At 39.1% G+C, this 21,339-nt stretch overlaps 1 protein-coding gene across 1 annotated transcript in view; it reads left to right on the top strand.

Annotated features, from left to right (window-relative positions):
• The first annotated feature begins 1,266 nt into the window (after positions 1–1,266).
• The window catches only part of LOC140234353 (uncharacterized), a 50,265-nt gene continuing 30,192 nt past the window's right edge, over positions 1,267–21,339 (top strand). Inside the window, exons 1-2 of the mRNA XM_072314411.1 lie at positions 1,267–1,370; positions 3,479–3,612. Coding sequence (XP_072170512.1) covers positions 3,480–3,612 — 133 coding nt within the window. The 5' untranslated portion in view covers positions 1,267–1,370; position 3,479. The remainder of the gene's footprint in view (positions 1,371–3,478; positions 3,613–21,339) is intronic.

The raw sequence follows: 21,339 nt of genomic DNA, 5'->3' as shown, positions 1-21,339 counted from the left end.
TGGAGCCAGAGCGGGAGAAATTAAATCTCAAACGGGAGAACGGGAGATTTTGCAAAAATGGGTTTTCGGCGGGAGATCTCCCGTCGAAAACGGGAGAGTTGGAGTCTCTGTATCCCTCCAGTCCATATCTTTAAAAGCTATTCCCTATTGCATATCACCCCATGTAACAACATAAAATGAAAATACCTGTGTTTCATTATGATGTTATGCATCTTGGTCTCATGAATATTTTGCTTGTTTTTGTATTGGTAAAATGTTATTTTTGTTGTTGTTGTTGTCTGATTCTTCAAATTTCATTTGATGATATCAAAACCATTTTCACAACAGAAACAGATAGAGCCTACACACAAAATTGCAGCTAGTATGCCACTCACTTATGCTGCTCGATCATATAAAGTCATACATGCAACAACAAAAAAAATGCACAAATCCATAAAAAGGGAGTTATACTAAGACCTGAAATGATGCATACATAAATGTCTTACAACAAAATATTCACCTTAAGGACCTTGATCAGGCTTACTAATGATGCTTAATCGCACAAAATACTTACATAAAGACAGCATGAAAAGCCTGGCATGAAATGAAATTTCTTCTTGTTATTATTATTATTATTATTATTATTATTATTAATATTATTATCATTAATATTATTATTATTATTATCATTATTATTATTATTATTATTATTATTACTATTGTTATTATTATTATTATTATTATTATTATTATTATTATTATTATTATTATTATTATTATTATTATTATTATTATTATTATTATTATTATTATTATTATTATTATTATTATTATTAATATTATCATCATCATCTCCATCATCATCATTCTTGCTCTGCCTTCTTCACTCCTGAAGATTTCTGCAGATGTTACATCAATTCATCGAACAAGATCCATGATTCTAAACATATCCTCCCTTCTCTTTAGTAGCTTTGTATTCATTTTCAGAAAAAAAAAGGCAACAACAACTCAGTAATTACATCGTGTGTGCTCGCTACGTTTCCTTACAAAACTATTCATGCCCTCCAAAAACAAACAAATACACTGTAGGCACTACTAGTATTATAAACAGCGCTACATGTACCTACACTCATGGCACACAAAACACACACACACACTCACACATTCAATGCCTGACTACACCTGTGTGTCTCGAGTATTCAGAGGGCACTGAACTTTTTAATGAATATTCATATGAGCTCCCACAATTCAGCATTTTGTTATGAATGACGTCATTTAATGCCGACCCCTGGAAGTATGTCGTTGTAACTTCCGAAGTCTCCAGGTACACTACGAAACCAAGATATTCGTCGAATTCTGCCCTTCCATTGGCTCTCAAAAACACAGAGCAGGTAAGAAGAAAATACTGTCCCACAGAATGTTTCAGTTTTCTGCGTAGAAATAGTGCTGATACATGTCAGAAACAGCGATTTTGTGATGTAAACAAAGTCCGGTCGCTAGTCGGCAGTCACCACCATAGCACCACAGTACATTATGACATTGTGCGCTATGCACTTGCAGGCACATCGCATGCGGTAGACAGCTGATTTGGTGAACCTGCCTGGCTAGCGCTAGCTCAGCTGGCTGGTCGGTCGGTCACGCAAATTGATGGCGGACAAGAAATGGCACAAACAATGAAATAGACTAAGATGTTACGTACGATGACAACTGCTCATGAAAGCAGCTGTTCCCGTGTACTTTCAGTGGCGATGAAGTGGATGTTAAATGTTAGATGTTAATGTTGTAGATTCCAAATCCAAAGTGGGATCATTTCGAAACCGTCTAACGGTTGATCACAGTGGCTAGTTTTTTTCGTCAAATTTTCTATGTGCTTGTAAATATTTGTAAATAAATTGTATTATAATGTAAATAGCACCAGTCTGCAAGAATCTTCAGTCTATTGAAGGAGGCAGACTTAATCAGAAGAAGAAGAAGAAGAAGTGATATCAGACATTTTGATTTTTATACTAACGTCAGTGTTAAAGACAAACGGTCAAAGCCGAAACATAGTTCTTGTACTAAGTTGTAGTTGTACGCCTGCAAAATTGTCAAATTTTGCTCCCAAATGTTCACGTATGCCTAAGAAATGTGTGGAATAATGCTGTATTAACAAGATATCCATTGGGTAACGACGAAAATGCGAATAATTAACCAAAAAGGTTCGCTGGAGTCGCAATCTCTTAGCTCTTGAACTTACCCGATCAGGGTCAGGCTAACTCGGCCTTGCTTTGACGGCAGGGCCGAGTTGTCCCTCTGGATTGTACAGTGTTGTACTATGCCATGGGAGCGATTCACATTCTGGCTGGTTGCACTTTACGGGCCGAGTTGATCTAACACACATATCAAAGAACCTCTTTGCCATTTGATGCAGCTAGGCCACTTTGGCTGCTACAAATTTTTCCTAGGCCCGGTTGGAAACTAAATTGAATACAACTCTTTTTTTATTTTTGTACCTTTCATGGACATCGCAGCCCACCCACAAGAGCTTAAACGCAGCCCTCCGGTAGAGAAGTTGTGCTTTAAATTATTATATTTTTTATTTTAAATCAAATTTTGTAATGTCTATGAGAAAGCGATGACATAAGAATTGATAACTGGTACTTGATCACTGATGTCTAAAATGTAAAGTATTGTAAATGAAATTTAGATACTGATATCAGCATATCAATAAGAAGAGTATAAAGGTAATACTGCACAGCCTTGTGTTTTTGCAATCATTATGGAAATTTTTCTCATATAAATGAAAAATATACAGATAACATTTGCTAACTCGATCATAACTATTAAAGGTGTGTAGAATTATGTACAAAAAGGCCATCACACTACATTGTACGAATGTACATCTGTACAAGTTGTAGTAACTTGTACGTACAATTGACAATACAATCTATATGCTTATGAAGTGATTCCGGTTCATGCATTTTCTACAGTGGACAGGGACATGAACATGTACCTGTACATGTAGGCTAGAGGCATACATGTTTCGTGTTCTCTGTGTTAATCTACAGACTACACTGTACATTTAGATGCAGTCATGTATTGCTTGTGATATCACCATTATGTGATGCATGTGCATGTGTGTTTACAGTAGATACAATGTAGAAGAACTGTAAAAGATCTCTGAATGTTTTCCATTTTCATCTTATCCAGCAAACTGTCAAGTTTCTGCCAATTCATACTGTACATTAGAGAGTACAATGTGTGTCTTGTTTCACAAGGTTGTATGGAATTAACCAATAAATATAAAGTAAATGTGTGTGTGTGTGCGTGTGTGTATGTTTGTGTACAGTATGTGTGTGTTTGACTGTTTGTTGTTACTTTAAATTTATACCTCAGATACAACTATGATATAGAAGGAAAGTTCCTCCACTATAAACTATTATACAAAGTGTGCATGTAGGTCTGTGAAGGACTATCCTTCATAAATGAAGATTCTTCATGTTTGAAATGGAACCAACAGAATGGGTGGAGCAGTTAGTGCTGGAGTTGACAATGACCACCTGGTCGACAACCTCAAGGAGGCGGAATACATCAAGACTGAACTGGTGGAGGATGTCTTCAGAGCTGTCGACAGGGGAGATTACTACCTGCCAGGTCAGTCAGTTTGTAACTCTGAAATTGTCTTTTGTGCGTCATCACTGATAAATCTGTATTCTTGGTACCTCTGAAACCCTCTGGGACAGTTAGCTCAGTCGGTAGCACGTCTGCCTCACGATCCAATGGATCGACCCCAGTTCGATTCCCGCATCCCACTGAGCAATATGTTATGTGTAGTCATGCCTTCCCCTCTAGTAAGAGGCAAAACACTCTGTCCCTCGGATAGGACATAAAATGGAGGTCCCTTGTGTTAGAGAATCACAACTCGTCCAAGTACTGAATAAGCTTTCATTTTCACGAGGGTTTAATTTTCTTGAATTTCGCGAATCACAGTTGGATCGCGAATTTAACAACATGCGAAAATGTCTGTAACCTTCTCATTCGCGAAAATATCTGTAAGTGAAAATGTCAGCATACAGACTGTATACAGTAAAAGATCCCGCTTCATTTCTTCATTGCAAAGAGCAGGGTATTTAACCTGGTGAAGTGGTCCCAGCTTTACATCCAGCTGGACCCCATGGAAGACCAGCTATTGCAGCTACAGTTACGGGTACAGCTACAGGTATGGTACAGTTATGGGCTATCCAGCCATCTTCTCAGATGAAAATGAAACAAACAAACAAATAGACAAACAAACACACCCTGATTTCGTGCTAGACGCTGATAATGGCATGTCTTTTTACTCATCACATCATGACCATAGACAACAATAATGATTGTTACTTTTTACATTGCATTCACTCACTGAGGATCATATTTCAGTGAGGCATTGAGCTCTTTTTTTGTGTGCTACAAAAGCACTGAAGTGTTTATAATGTAAACAATTATTTTTGTTTTGTAAATTTGTTTGAGAGACCCAATAACAGTGTAATGCACTCTATAACGGTAGCCCAACACGATGGTTTAGAGATTGACCAGTGTCTCCGGTCGTGTCAGCTTCCGGCTTACACGCTGGCCGTGAGCGTGTCGGTTCAGTGATCATTGTGTATAGCCGTCACTAAGACTTACATGTAATGGTGGTACTGTACTGTCACTAGTTGTAGTATAGAGGTACACTGTGTTGACATAATGAAAGTACCGGTAGCTCTTCTCCCCCCCCCCCCCACCCCTTTTTTCTATGAGATTTTTCATAACTCTCTGTAGACTATGGAAATGACCCACCAGCTTACCACTTTGTGGTGGGCTGAGTGAGTAGTCCACTCACTGATGATGAGGTGGAGACATTCATTCCATAATGCCCCCCCCCATCATCTTTGTGTTGTGTTTGTGTTTTTATCATCTCTCAGAATTTCATCTTTCCCTTTTATTACCTGTAAAGTGCAGTTTCATTTGCTGTGAATTTTCATCTTTCCATCCCAGTCCTCCCAGTTCCTTCATTGTTCTCCTTGTCTTTTTTATGCCTCCGCCACGAAGTGGTGCCGGAGGCATTATGTTTTCGGGTTGTACGGACGTACGTACGTCGTCCGTCCGTACGTACGTACGTCCGTACGTACGTCCGTACGTACGTCCGTACGTCCGTACGTCCGTCCGCTTTCGTTTACGCGATAACTTGAGTATTATTTACTGGAATTTTACCAAACTTGGTCCAAGTATGAAGTATGATGGGGCAACGATTTGATAAGATTTTGGGTGAAATCGGCTAAAGGTCAAAGGTCAAAGGTCAAGGTCAAATCATGAAATTGTATCCGTTTACGCGATAACTCAAGACTGTATGGAGCAAATTTCACCAAACTTTGTTGGAGGATGATGTATGATGGAACAATTACTTGATTAGTTTTTCAGTGAAATCGGACAGAGGTCAAAGGTCAAAGATCAAGGTCAAATCCTAAAATTTATCTGTTTATGTGATAACTCAAAACTGGATGAAGCAGCTTTCACCAAACTTGGTCCAAGGATGATGTATGATGGGACAATTAGTTGAGTAGATTCTAGTGACATTGACAAGAGGTCAAAGGTCAAAAGGTCAAGGTCAAATGCTAAAAATGTTGCTATTTCCCCCATATCTATGCAATGCCCGCAGTTATTTTCTTGAAACTTAGTGTAGACATGTACTACTGCGTAAGGATTCTCCAGAGAGTTTCATGTCATAAGGTCAAAGGTCAAAAGGTCAAAGGTTAGGTGAAAATGTTGCAATATCACTTTTCTCGCAAATGGTTCAATGTATCTTCATGGAACATGGTACATATGCATGTACTGACTGGCAGGGATTATCTAGGGAATTTGGGGGTCATGGGTCAATAGTCAGGGGTTCAAAGGTCAAGGTCAACTCCTCAAAATGTTACTACTGTATTTCCCTCATACATGTATACTAGTATATGCAATGATTGCATTATTAGTTTTAAAAGTGTTTAATATATGTACATGTATTACTTGATGGAGATTCTCTTGGAAATTTCCAGCCAGAAGGTCAAAGGTTAAGGGTCAAAGGTCAGGTTTAAATGAAAAAAAAAATTTGTACTGTAATTACACTCTTTCTTCATACCTTGAAAATTATACTCAATGCATAAACTTATAATAAGATCGGTCAGAAGTCAAGTAAAAATTTTCAATTCCCCAAATATGTGTACCTGCACTCTTTAATAGACAATTATAGCAAACCCAGTTCATGAAAAGTGAACATTCAAGATATTTCTGACAAACCTGTTATTTCGATATTTTGCCAGTTATGTGAAACTGTCATCACACATTGTCAAGACATTGTACTATACACCTATTGGGAGAATCATGCATTATGGCGGAGGCATCAGTCGCCGTAGCGACATTTCTAGTTTATTTGTGTATTCAACAACTTTATAGTACTACAAAGCGCCGTCCACGAATGCATTACTGTATCCAAATGATCTGGCTCTTTATATTGTATACATTTATCCATATCATTTATAAATTCTTTAGTGCGACCCGCAAAACTACTAGGTTCCCATGCTTGGGTGCCCAGGACCACCATCCAGTCTTTGTTTAGGCATTTATAGTCTGGAGATTCAAAAGACTTCATTTGTATCAAGTTATCATTTCTAGTATACCATTGTCTATCTATCTATCTGATCTATCTATTTATCTATTTATCTATTTATAAATCTATCTATCTATAATCTATAGTACTGTATAATATCTTCTTTTTTTTCAGTGTGTGAACAGTGGCAAATAATCTTGATTTTGGCATCGCAATGTTAAAAAGAACAAAAAAAAAAATCTTCTGTGTATGATTGTGGCTATTGTTGCTTTTATCTGTGAACTTTGAGTGTTCTGAAGTATGTGTATACTGCATATAGACTGTATCATAATATTTACTTGTGTGGATGGCTTGAAAGCTTGTTGTGCCACAGTCACTTTTGGGTAGACATTTGAATTCTATGGCAGCTCTGAGGTTTGTTTGGTTTTTTTTTCCATACATTTTGACGTTCAGTGCATCCACGTACAGTGCACCTCCCAAGGGAGGCAACCTCACATGATTTGTGTAGAGATCTTGTGCTCTGATGTTTGGTAATGGCGGTAATTTTGAGTGCTTTGTAAAATACTGCTTTATTTGATTAAATGTAACAGATTAGGCCTACATGTACATACCAACCCTCTGTTTAAAAAAAGAATGTATTCTTAACCTGCATATTTACAAACTGTGTATTCTGTACACTTCTTAATAGATTAAGGGAATCCAGTGCCAAATGAAATCATGCGATAAATCAAAACAAATGTTTAGATATAATTGAAACAAAAGCTTTTATTTGCTAACCATGGCTGCAGTTCAAAGAAGTTGAGAGATGCCGTTGTGTACATCCAGAATATACAATATTTTACTAACCTTGATAGATGTGGTATCATTAACTCCACAATTCCATAAATGCTCAGCATTGAACCAAAACATCAGAACATTTGATAGCTTTTGTTTTATGATGCTGAAGTACAATGTAATGTTCACTGTTTAAAAGTAAAGTATAGGCAATCTGCAGAAAAGGGAATATTTGAAGAGTATTGTAATGTTTGTAGTTTTGTTTGTCATTGCTTACAGTTTCTAATCTAATACTAAGCCCATTCTTGAAATTTCTCAAATTCCTCAATAGTGACAGAACTATCCTGCACCCACAAGTTTAGAAAGTTGTTGTTGGTTGATAAAATCAGGCAGGAACTATTTTGTGGGACTGTAATTTCTCATTGTGTAGTGCATTCAGTGGGGATATGGGACTGACTTTTATCTTTAAAAAAAGAAAAAAAAAAAGATGCTATGAAGTTGGGATATTGTAATACTCAAGAATGTTTTTGCTGACATCCTAGCATGTTGGTACAAGGAAGTTCTGTAGACAAATTACTGTTTTTGGTCTTTTGTGGTTTTCTCTGCAGTTACCCTGGCTTGTTTCCAGGGGAAAAATTTGGCATGCTGTTGTCATGCCTGTTTTCAAGATGATAAAACTCACATGTAGTTGTCTAACAGGAATTATTCCTGATATTCAGAGTCACAATAAACCTCACCAATACACCTCCAATCCTTTGGTGTTCGAGCATTCAATATTCTGCGACCCATAATATCTCATAATAAAGCTGCCTTGTGACTTTCCCCGATGGAAAGCATTGTGTGCTATTTTTAACCTGCCGTAGCACAGGTCACATATAGCTGACAGAGCCTGAGCTAGTTGGATGTCATGTGTTGTGTGTTTCCACACAACTCTAGACCATGAAGTCTTGTCTGAACATACACTGAGGGTTTGCCATGCTGTTGTGAACGCTGGTTGTAAAATCAGTTGAGACCGTATATGTATTTTAGCTTGTTAATTATTAATTTACAGTGTGTTTTTTTTTTTTTTTTTTTTTGGGGGGGGGGGGTCAGTGCTGAAGAAGGATGTCATTAGCTGTTCATAATATGGGTATTACTGGATTCCCCTGATTCTGTAATATGTGTCACAAATGTACACACAAGTAGTTATGAACATGTATCAAGGCTGTATGCATGGTTGTTTAATGTGTGTGTACACAGGGTGACCAGATTAATGGAGAACATTCTATATGATATAGATATAGTACATACAGGCTGACCAGATCAGTGGAGAATTTTCTACAGGGTATACAATGTAGCTACAGTACATGTATGCATGTGACAGGAAAGACATTATAGCTCACTCAATCTAGAATGATTTAACCCATTCCAGAAAATTCTAGGAAGTGCTGGCTGAGTGAGGCACTGCCCTTGTAGCCCAATGTGATTGGTAGTTAATTTTGGCAATGATGTTATGCACATATTAGGCAGTGAGTCATCCAGGATTCCTGGAATTTGGACTTGCTAGTATGTTCAGGTATGTAGCCCCAGGTTGGAGAAAATTACAGAATGTACTAGAAAGGGGTGAATGGATAGTATATAAGCTGGAGAAATTCTGAGGTAGGCAGAGTACCCAACACCTCTGCTCTGAGAGTTACGTCACTTCTGGCTCTGAAGCGACTTGTTATAGTCAGTCCTGTGTTACCTGCTGACCTGCTAGATACAAACTGTGTTTGTGGAGATAAGGCCTGGGAGACATTTTGCCTGCAGAGAATTAATTTGCCTACATTGAAGAGAGACTCCATATTTTAGTGTCAACGGACATTATTACGGCAAAGCTGTGACGTGCTGTATTTCTTGCTGGACATTATAAAGTGAATCATCATTCAACGCATCAACTGGACGTGGTCGTCATAACGTTTGGATTTTGCACATTTCGCCGTGGCCATTATCGTGGATTTTACCCCGGATCTATAACGTGGATTATTGCAATCAGTGCCTCTGGATTTACATTGGAGGAATCATTCATCGGTGCATCAAGGACCATTAATTTGTGCATCGAACATCGTATCTGGACATTCTCAAAGGATTATTTGATTTCCAGGGATATTGCCTGTAAGTGATTCCATTACCGATTTATAATTGTCTTATTGATCATTATTGTACTGATGTGAAAACGGATTACGAGTCTGTACCCACAATATCACTGTTAATAAACCGCCTGAACATCAGTTGATTGTTTCTTTTGTGCGATCATTCTCAGAGTGATTTTGGTCGTAACAAAATTGGGGGCTTGTGTCCGAGAAGTGAATTTAAAGCCAAAACTTAGAATTTGGAACGTTCCGGAATCCAGAGTATTGGTACAGACAAAATACCAGTTGAGTTGATTGTTCAATTGTACATTGTGTGTAATACATGTGACAATGTCAATCAGTACAATGGATGTTCAGGCATTTGTTCAGAGGACAGATTTGTCCCTCAAAGATTTGCAAAGGTTACGCAAATGTGATTTGACTGCCGTTGCACAGCATTTAAATGTTGATGTTCCACAAGGTGTACGAAAGGCAGAGATTCTTGACTTGGTAGCTGGTCACATGGAGCTCAAAGAAGAAACTCAAATTACAGATCAAGCCCAAATGTCTGATCAAACACGGCTTGAGCTTGCTAAAATGGAAATGGAGAAAGAGAAGATGAGATTAGAAATGAAGAAACTTGAAATGGAACAGAAGAAATTTGAGGTGGAGCAACAAGTGAAATTGCGTGAGATGGAATTGACTCATGCACATACTGTTGAAAATCGTGAAAGGGCTCCTCCTGAATTTGATTTGGCCAAGAACATTCGATTGGTGCCAAAGTTTGAGGAAAACAGAGTTGATGCATATTTTGTGTCATTTGAGAAGGTGGCTAACAGTTTGAACTGGCCACAGGAATTTTGGCCCTTGCTCCTTCAAAGTGTGTTTGTCGGCAAAGCAGCCGATGTGTACTCATCTCTCTCTGAAGAGCAATCACGTGACTATGCTACAGTCAAGAAAGCAGTGTTGAATGCTTATGAGTTGGTGCCAGAGGCGTACAGACATAAGTTCAGAAATTCGTATCGCAAACCAGGCCAGACACATGTTGAGTTTGCTCGTGAAAAAGAAATGATGTTCGATAGGTGGTATAGATCCCTGAAAGTGGATCAGGATTTTGATAACCTACGTGAGGTTGTTCTTTTGGAAGAATTCAAAAAGAGTGTTGCTTTCAGTGTGAGGTCGCATTTGGATGATCACAAAGTGACAAGTTTGCATAAAGCAGCCTTGATGGCTGATGAGTATGAGCTGACCCACAGAAATGACAACAGACCACCTTTCAGGAATTTCCCTGGAAATAAGAGAGACAAAAATCAGTCGAGCAATCCAAAGAATGCTGGTTCTGAAAAAGGCACGAGTTCTGAAACTTCATCGGCACCAAAGCCTCAATCTGACAAAGGGTCCAGTACAAGTGCAAATGTCATCAAATGTTTTCACTGTAACAAGACAGGGCATGTAAAGTCACAGTGTTGGAAGTTGCAAAACAAAACAAAGAAGGACATGGGATTTGTCATGTCAAAAAGTGTCCTACCCGAAAATAGTGTCCCTTTCAGTGAAACACAGGCCATTGAAAGTCGATCTCCCAAGTTCAAAGATAGGACTAAGCAGGTGGATGAGAGCTACCGTAGCTTTTTGTTTGATGGTGAGGTGACCCCATGTACTTCTGGTGAGGCAGGTAAGCCAGTAGTCATCCTGCGGGATACGGGGGCCTCTCAGTCGTTGATGGTGGATGGTGGTATGACTTTTCCACCAGATAGTGCAGTGAATGCAAAAGTCTTGATTCAAACTGTTGATGGCAGTTATATGTCAGTTCCGCTGTATAGAGTGGATTTGAAGTGTGACCTAGTTTCTGGTCCCGTCACTGTTGGAGTTGTTCCTGAGTTGCCCATGGTAGGCATTGACTTCCTGTTGGGGAATGACTTGGCTGGGGACAAGGTGGTTGCGTCTCCAGTTGTTTCGGATAAACCAGTGGTGGTTGCTGAAACTGAGCAGTTGCAGGAGGAGTTTCCTGGGATTTTCCCAGATTGTGTTGTGACTAGGTCTCAGGCTCGTAGAGCTGTTCAAGATGATGCGGATTCTGTGGATGTGGAGGAGAATTCCGGTGTTTGGTTGGCAGAAACCTTTTTCAAGGATTTGAATGATGGGGTTGCTGTATTAGGCTCCAAGGCTAACAGTGATGGGCTGTTTAGCAAGTCTTCCTTGGTTGAAGCACAGCAGGCAGACTCTGAGTTGAAAGGCTTGTCTCAGACGGCGTGTTCTGAGGCTGAGGCTGAAAAGGTCCCTGAGTGCTATTATGTCAGAGATGGCATTTTGATGAGGAAGTGGAGACCTCCCCATAGGCCAGCTGATGAGGATTGGACGGTGGTCTGTCAAGTTGTTGTCCCTCCCTGTTACCGCGGTGAGATCTTGAGGATTGCTCACGAGTTACCAGTTGGCGGCCATTTAGGCGTCAGAAAGACAAAGGATCGGATCATGAGGCATTTTTATTGGCCAGGGTTGAATGTGGATGTGGCTGAGTTTTGCAAGACTTGTCACACATGTCAGGTGGCTGGTAAACCACAGCATTCAGTGAAGCCGGCGCCATTGATTCCGATACCTGCGTTTGAAGAACCATTCAGTCGGGTTCTAGTTGACTGTGTTGGACCTTTGCCTAGGACTAGGTCGGGTCATAAGTACCTCTTGACAATCATGGATATGTCTACACGGTTTCCAGAGGCTATCCCATTGAGAAATATCACTGCCAAGACTGTGGTAGATGCTCTAGTGCAGTTTTTCACTAGGTATGGGTTGCCCAAGGAAGTGCAGTCTGACCAAGGGTCAAATTTCATGTCAGGCATATTTCAAGAGGTGATGTATCGTTTGGGTGTGAAGCAGCTGAAGTCGTCAGCTTATCATCCCCAATCCCAAGGTGCGTTGGAGCGCTACCACCAGACCCTAAAGACAATGATTAGGGCATTTTGTGAGGAGTATCCCGAGGATTGGGATAAGGGCATCCCTTTCCTCCTGTTCGCAACGAGGGACTCCCCAAATGAGTCGACGGGTTTCAGCCCATTTGAGTTGGTGTACGGTCATGAAGTTAGGGGCCCACTGAAGCTCATCAAAGAGAAATTCATGACTGAGGATGATGAGGTCCACCTACTTGACTATGTGTCAAAGTTTCGTGAAAGGCTTTCAAAGGCTTGTGAGGTAGCTAGGGAACACTTGAAAGTGTCACAAGACTCAATGAAGAGAAAGGCAGACAAAAATGCCAAAGCCCGAACCTTCAAACCAGGTGACAAAGTTCTTGTACTGCTGCCCATACAAGGTGAACCACTGAAAGCCAAGTTCAGTGGCCCATACTGTGTCAAAAAGAAACTCAATGATGTGAACTATGTGATCAGTACGCCAGACAGACGAAAAGATCAGAGGGTGTGTCATGTAAACATGCTGAAAGAGTACTATGAGAGAAAGGCTAGTCAGCCTGTAGGTGTAGCTCAGGTGGTAGAAGAGGAAGTAGATGAAGAGGGAGAAACTCAAGATGAGAATGGAAGTGAGCCCTCTAGTGTCAGGTTGTCTAACTCAGAGATGTTAGGGAAAGTAGATGAGGCACTGAACTACCTACCTGAAAATCAGAGGAAAGATGTGACTAGTCTGTTACATGAGTACAAAGAATTGTGTAAAGACAAACCAGGCTGCACCCCTCTGGCTGTACATGATGTTGATGTAGGAGACGCTGACCCTATCAAGCAAAACCCTTACAGATTAAACCCGAGCAAACTGCAAAAAGTAAGGGAAGAGGTTCAGTACATGCTAGACAATGACATAATAGAACCGAGTAAAAGCAGTTGGAGCTCCCCAATCGTCATGGTGCCCAAACCGGATGGGTCTCAAAGATTCTGTATAGATTACCGCAAGGTAAATGCTGTGACGAAAACAGATTCTTTCCCCATTCCCAGACTAGAAGACTGCATTGACAGGGTCGGAAATTCTGCATATGTCAGTAAAATAGACCTTCTAAAGGGATACTGGCAAGTGCCCTTGACCGACAAAGCCAGGGAGATTTCTGCCTTTGCCACACCAGATGGCTTGTTCCAATGCAAAGTAATGCCATTTGGCATGAAAAATGCTCCGGCCACCTTCCAACGGCTGACAAACCAAATCATTGCCGGGCTTGACAACTGTGTAGTATACATTGATGACATCCTAGTGTATAGTGACACGTGGGAAGAGCACATTACACACTTGCGGCAACTCTTTGATCGACTCAGGGAGGCCGGATTGGTGATTAATCTGGCAAAGAGTGAATTTGCAAAGGCCAAAGTGGTGTATCTCGGGCATGTAGTCGGTCAGGGACAGGTATTGCCAAGAGAAGCCAAGGTAGAAGCTATACTAGGCTTTCCCATCCCCCAATCCAAGAAGGAGTTGCTCAGATTCCTGGGCATGGCTGGTTTCTACAGGAAATTTGTGCCAAATTTCAGCACTGTAGTCACCCCCCTAACAAACCTGCTGAAGGGTAAGGCAAAGTACACCTGGACTGATGAGTGTCAAAGGGCCTTCGAGAAACTAAAAGCAGTCCTTGCTAATGAGCCTGTTCTGGCAGCTCCTGACTTCCAAAAGCCATTCAAAGTGGCAATCGATGCTAGTGATGTAGGAGTGGGAGCGGTTTTGCTCCAAGAAGATGAAGAAGGCACTGAACGACCGGTTAGCTACTTTTCCAAAAAGTTGAACGCATACCAAAAGAAATACTCAACTATCGAGAAGGAGGCTCTCAGTCTCATCCTTGCCCTCCAGCAATATGAAGTGTACTTGACCAATAGCAAAGGGGAGATCACGGTCTATACTGACCACAACCCCTTGGTCTTTTTAGACCGGTTCAAAATGAAGAACAACAGATTGTTCAGATGGAGCATGATGACGCAGCCATATGCACTCAAAATCAAACATGTGGCAGGCAAAAATAATGTAATTGCTGATGCTTTGTCAAGAGTGTAACATGAAGAGAGTATCAAAGGTGAAAAGTTTTCACCGCATATCATTTACAGTGTATGTGTTTAGCATATCCATTAATGTATGCAAAACAGTTTGACATGATTGTATAAGCTTCAAGAATCCAAGCAATATCATTGTAACTGGTATCTATGAAAAGAGAACATGGAATTAATGCAGCTATTCAAAAGGTATGTGATAGTATGTGATTGTTGTTGCTTGACTTGGATTTTACCTCACATTCGTTATAAATGATAATGAGAAATTGTGAAGGTAAAAGAAACCCTTGCTACGGCAAGGCTTTCTTTTTCCCATGGGGGATGGTGTCACAAATGTACACACAAGTAGTTATGAACATGTATCAAGGCTGTATGCATGGTTGTTTAATGTGTATGTACACAGGGTGACCAGATTAATGGAGAACATTCTATATGATATAGATATAGTACATACAGGCTGACCAGATCAGTGGAGAATTTTCTACAGGGTATACAATGTAGCTACAGTACATGTATGCATGTGACAGGAAAGACATTATAGCTCACTCAATCTAGAATGATTTAACCCATTCCAGAAAATTCTAGGAAGTGCTGGCTGAGTGAGGCACTGCCCTTGTAGCCCAATGTGATTGGTAGTTAATTTTGGCAATGATGTTATGCACATATTAGGCAGTGAGTCATCCAGGATTCCTGGAATTTGGACTTGCTAGTATGTTCAGGTATGTAGCCCCAGGTTGGAGAAAATTACAGAATGTACTAGAAAGGGGTGAATGGATAGTATATAAGCTGGAGAAATTCTGAGGTAGGCAGAGTACCCAACACCTCTGCTCTGAGAGTTACGTCACTTCTGGCTCTGAAGCGACTTGTTATAGTCAGTCCTGTGTTACCTGCTGACCTGCTATACAAACTGTGTTTGTGGAGATAAGGCCTGGGAGACATTTTGCCTGCAGAGAATTAATTTGCCTACATTGAAGAGAGACTCCATATTTTAGTGTCAACGGACATTATTACGGCAAAGCTGTGACGTGCTGTATTTCTTGCTGGACATTATAAAGTGAATCATCATTCAACGCATCAACTGGACGTGGTCGTCATAACGTTTGGATTTTGCACATTTCGCCGTGGCCATTATCGTGGATTTTACCCCGGATCTATAACGTGGATTATTGCAATCAGTGCCTCTGGATTTACATTGGAGGAATCATTCATCGGTGCATCAAGGACCATTAATTTGTGCATCGAACATCGTATCTGGACATTCTCAAAGGATTATTTGATTTCCAGGGATATTGCCTGTAAGTGATTCCATTACCGATTTATAATTGTCTTATTGATCATTATTGTACTGATGTGAAAACGGATTACGAGTCTGTACCCACAATATCACTGTTAATAAACCGCCTGAACATCAGTTGATTGTTTCTTTTGTGCGATCATTCTCAGAGTGATTTTGGTCGTAACATATGACACATATATTTCAAAATAATAGTTCCATGTCACCTCAAGATTTTAACAAAGTACAAGTATATTCCAGTAGAATATGGGCACCTCCTTGTACTTAACAATTTCAGTGCAGTTCATGCTCTTACATTTGTAGTTTGCATAAGATGCAAATGGAATTTATTCTAATGATGAGACAATGGTATTCAACAGTTTACCACATGCAATGTATGTTGTACTTTGCCTTTATCCTATTATGTTAAATGGGTTAGTCAAATACCGGTTAGTGATTGGCTAAACACAGTCACGTGATGGAGGCACATTGGTTATGTTTGCCCTTAGATGGAACATTTTTGTAATGTTCTCCCATGGGAAAACATTTTCACTTGACTAATGACAAACGACACCAAACGATTGAACGATCATATTTTTCACGCAATCGATAGGATAAATTTGCCTATAGATTCTATGTAACATTAAAATGTGAAAAAGCAGATGACCGATTATTGGAATGCATACGAAAGTGTGATAATTTGACTAATCCATATAATATACATGTAACAGATGATGACTTTTGTTGTCGGGAACATGTACCAAATGTTCCACCCTCAGGGTTTGAAATGCTATTTTGGGAGGCTATAAGTCTCTTGACTTCGTCTCGGGACTTATAACCTCCCTCAATACATTTCAAACCCTTCGGGTGGAACATTCTGTACATATATGTTCCCTCCCCCGCCAGTCATCATCTATATAATGTGACGGTATGAGCATTTTTTTTTAAATGTACATGGAAATCAATGTGATGCCAAGTGCATTACTGTTTTTTCATGCACAGGCTCAAAACATGTGTTGGTGGTTATTGATATTACAAATAATAGCATTTTGTACAATATACAATGTAGGCAAAAGTGTATGTGCTTGTACAAGAAACTTTATCAATCATATTTTAGAAAACTTTTTGTTACAATTCAGTGCTCTTATGATAAACAGGTCTGATAAAGGTGACAAAGTATGCCATCTGAAAAGGCCCACAATATCACAGGAAACTATGTGAATTATGAAAATGAAAAAAGCAATATATATCTAGGAAACTTCATGAAAACAAATCAGGCTATTTCAAAGAATTCATAGATGTGTGTAGATCACAAGTGTACACTTTTTTTGTAGATCTTGTGAATATCTGCATAAATCTTTAAATGTACCCTGCTTGGTATCTCAATAGAGCTTTGTACATTTCATGTATCTGTCCGGGTCATATGACTTTGCCCCCATTTCAATGTTCCAACTTTGGGGGTGTGTTTTTTTGTGTGTGTGTGTGTGTGGTTTTTTTATTTTTTTTTGGTGGTGTTTTTTTTTTTTGTTTTTTTTTTCCAAATGTTCATGCTAGATCAACCATGGCCGATACACCCTTTTAGATGTGGTTTCATTAATTAAAAGAAGACATTTCTGTATTATAGGTTTCTACCATCTTCCCTCTTCCCTCAATACAATGGAAGGGACATCATACTACCATGTGACCATCAAGACTATTTCAAGCATACACTCTATTTACATTGTGTAGTGTATCATACTTTGATCTTATATCCTTCCTTCAAAAATGAATAGTTTGTTGGCTCTATGTCATAGTCTCTTGAGAGTTGTATGATATGGTATACATAACATGGACTGACTATCTTAATGCATGTGTAATGCACAGACTGCAGCGTTGTTAGAAATTTCCATATTCTGCCTTATTCTAGGAAAGGTCACCCAATTTCTACCCTTGGTTAGCTCAGAGCTCTGCATGCTGCATGCATGCTGGCTGTATATTGGCATAGATGTCTCCCAAGTTGCACTAAATGTCAACTGGGTGGCTGGAGAATTAAAACTCCAGCCTTTTAAAAAACTCTTTGTCACTACACTGTATGTATGAATGCCAGCCAAGGTTAGCATATAATAGATATTGAAGGAGATTCAGCTGCCTGATGCAATTTTAATGTATGGAGGATTATTTTAAACCCTTAGCAGCTAATTGATGATACCGGTACTAAATGTAGGTGCATTTTATTCCAGTGTTGAGTAAAACTTGATCCGTGGATATCATTTAAAACAGTTGGAGTCAAGTCTTCTTTTGAACACTTCATGAGCTCTGAGGTACAAATGTAAGAATTTAACTCAAGGAGAAATTCATATCCTATCACGACTACATCGTGAAGAGAATGAAAATGAGTAAAAATCACATCTATCACAAAACTGAGACTATTCAAATATTTATGTCTCGAAACATGCTGTGAACTTGCCCAAAGTTTTGTCAATTTTCCTGGCATGATACTTCTCATTTGTACATGTACTATGTACATGTACATTTGTACGTGAAATATTGAATAGATACATACTTATCAACAAGACCCAGTTTCTTTGTGACATTATGGAATGTCCAATACAATGTTAGGACACATACTGCCCAAGACACAGAATATGTTGTTGTTGGGGTTTTTTGTCATTGTTGTTGTTGCAAAGGAGTTGTAAGAAATACTGTTTTAGTCTTTTTTATGCATTAAAAAAAAAAAATAAAACTACCCACAAAAGCAAGTGATTTCATGGCCAAGAAAGACCAAATAATATTTGGAATACACTGTAGAACTGCCATTGCAGCAGAACTAATAGCATTCAAACTTTAACTGTTTCTTTTGATTTATGTGTCTAATTCATATTTATTTTAAATAAAGTTTTCTTCAGAGTTGTGTTTTTAGTGGTCGCTTTGTCCAAACAGGCATATTTGTAATTCTTAATACTGTAACTGTAAATTTGATATTAGACTGCAGATTGATTTAAAATGTCTTTGTTGCTACTAATATTGAATGTATCTGATAGGTACAGTTATTAAGTACAATGTACTTGGACAGAAATGCACAGTGGTTTGGAAAGTTCCATATGTTTGGTGTAACAAAACATCTGTACAGTATGTTAATTTTCACCATAATACAGTGTACATGGCATAAATAATGTGGAGAAAATATCAGCATCATCACGACACATATATACATGTACATTTTTGTACATGTAATATCCCTTCAAACACTCTGTAGTATGTGGTGCAAAGGAATCAGAATTTGCTGAAAAGAAGGCACTGTCACCTTTCACCTGCCTCTGCTCAAGTTTCCTCTATGGCTACATTGGTAGATGTAGATCTCATTTTCTGCACAAGGCACTTCCTTGCCATGGCACATATATTTCTGAGAAACTACAAAATTATACATCATGTACAAAATGAAATATTAAAATCTATGCGTGTTCATAACCAATAATAGCATAATGATTGCCAATAATAGGCGATCCAGAATAGTGTACTACTTATCATGGCAGAGCATTCAAATAGTAGATTAATTATGGGGCGCTATCACCTTCAATTCACCTGCCTTTGCTCGGGTTTTCTCAGAGGGTGGATCTCCCTTTTCAGTGCATGACAATTCAAATGTTCTTTCCTTGGCCCATAATAAAAACTGTATTTCTGAGAAACTATCACATGTTTGCTGCCTGATACTAAAATTTATGCATGTCCTTAACCAGCATTTATATTGCCATTGATAGCAATCCAGAATATGTAGTTTACTCATCATGATATACCTCTCAAGCAGTAGACTATTTAAATCATGAGAATAACCTTGTGGATGACTTTTTTTTTTTTTTTAACAGCCAGGGGGTTGTTTTTCAAAGAATTTGAGACGATCTTCAAAGTTAAGATTAACATAAAATTGTGATATGCTCTGTGTGTCTTTGATTATATTCTATAACTTACAGATGTGAATTAAAAATTTGCAGGATTTTTAAGAGCAGCCATCAATATGCAAGATAAAAGAAGTGACAAAAGTTTTTCTGTAAATTTTGATGACATTTTGAAGTGGATTCTGAAACTAATAAAACTGAACAGGTGAACCAGTGGCATACCATAATGACTTGAATTCTTTGAGGAACACCCCCTGGACTGGTGGTAAGAGTAGGGTTTTTATATTATAATTCTTAGTACATATACATATACATGTACATTGTACTTCATTTTTTTTTTTTTTAGTTTTTTTTTTTGTTCTTTGTTTTGCCTCAAGCTGATTTTTATCACATTGTACACTGTATATAAAACAACAACAACAACAACAATTCAGCAACAACAAAGGAGTACCTCCTGCTACTGTGGAAAGGGGCCAGTGATTCTGAGAAACCTTTCCATCTCTTTTGTTAATTTATGATGCAATAAATCCCATGTTAAAGTCATGGTTTACTTTTCGGTGATTCATCACCTTGATTCTTCTATTTTGCATGATTTGGATTTGTTTCATCAAGTACACTTTACTTACTGTACTTAGCATTTGCTATTAAATGCACATGTATAGTATACAAATGATGCACAGGATAGAGTGTGTTAGTGAAGGTGCGGCGCGCTCGAGAGTATTGACAATGGTGCGACATGCACGAGGCGCAGCCGAGTGCATGTTTGCAACCGTTGTCAATACTCGAGAGTGCGCCGCACCTTCATTAACGCCACGAAATAATCCTGTGCATCATTTGTTTTATAAAATGGGTCGAAAACTAACAGCATTATTCACGTACCTTTGTGGGTCAATACCAGTCAGCTACATGTATGTAGCACTCGCTCAAAAGTCAAGATGTCCGAAGTTCGTCCCAAACATTTACGCACGTCGCACTCGGAAATCCCGCACATAAGTACAACTGTACGTACGTATAAGAGTACATACGTACGCCACGTACTGTTATGCACAAGAAAGGCCGCCGGCTGTTGTGGCAGCCCGCGGCCCGAACTAGAAGTTGTTTACAGGATTGACAGCGCGTATAGTAGCGCGTGACGCACTTGTAACAACTGATTGAGTGCGCACTGCTAGTGTAAACATTGTGACGTACGTCAGGCCAGGGAGGTGGAAGAGAGACTCTTCTTATAGTGCATACCTGGAGAAATTAATGCACGCACACGTGACTCATTTCAGCGCTTCCAATTGGCTACATTCTTGAACCCATTTTATAATAGCTGATAATCCCACATGTTTAGATATAGACAGCTATGTATAAGAGATGTCTGAATTGTCTGTCATATTGTGCTACATGTAATGTACATGTATTGCAAGGTCTAGTTTACTGCAGAATATAATTAAAAATTTGAAGAAAAAAGGTGCATACTGTCCATAAGACGGCTAATCTTTATTAAAGATTACAACATGTAGATTCTCTGTCTAGATGATCTGTACTACTGTAATATCACCCCCTCCCCCATTGTTTGTCAGTTTAGGTGCATGATCAAAACTTAGTTTTCTTTAAGCATAGATTATGTCACCTCATGCTTCAACCTTTGTACCATAACATCTTGTATGTAGGACTAGGAAGCTGTTTGCAGCATGTTTTTAATGAAACACTGCCTAGTCTTTGTGTGCAGTCCTCTTGTCTCTGAATGAGTTTTCATCCAGAGTTATTCCTGGAATATACAAATTATGCATGAATGCTATATTATAAACCTGCCCATGCC

The sequence above is a fragment of the Diadema setosum genome, chromosome 10 (assembly GCF_964275005.1).
Source record: "Diadema setosum chromosome 10, eeDiaSeto1, whole genome shotgun sequence".
NCBI lineage: Eukaryota > Metazoa > Echinodermata > Echinoidea > Diadematoida > Diadematidae > Diadema > Diadema setosum.
The sequence above is the reverse complement of the archived record's forward strand: the minus strand, read 5'-3'. Positions and strand labels throughout refer to the sequence as shown.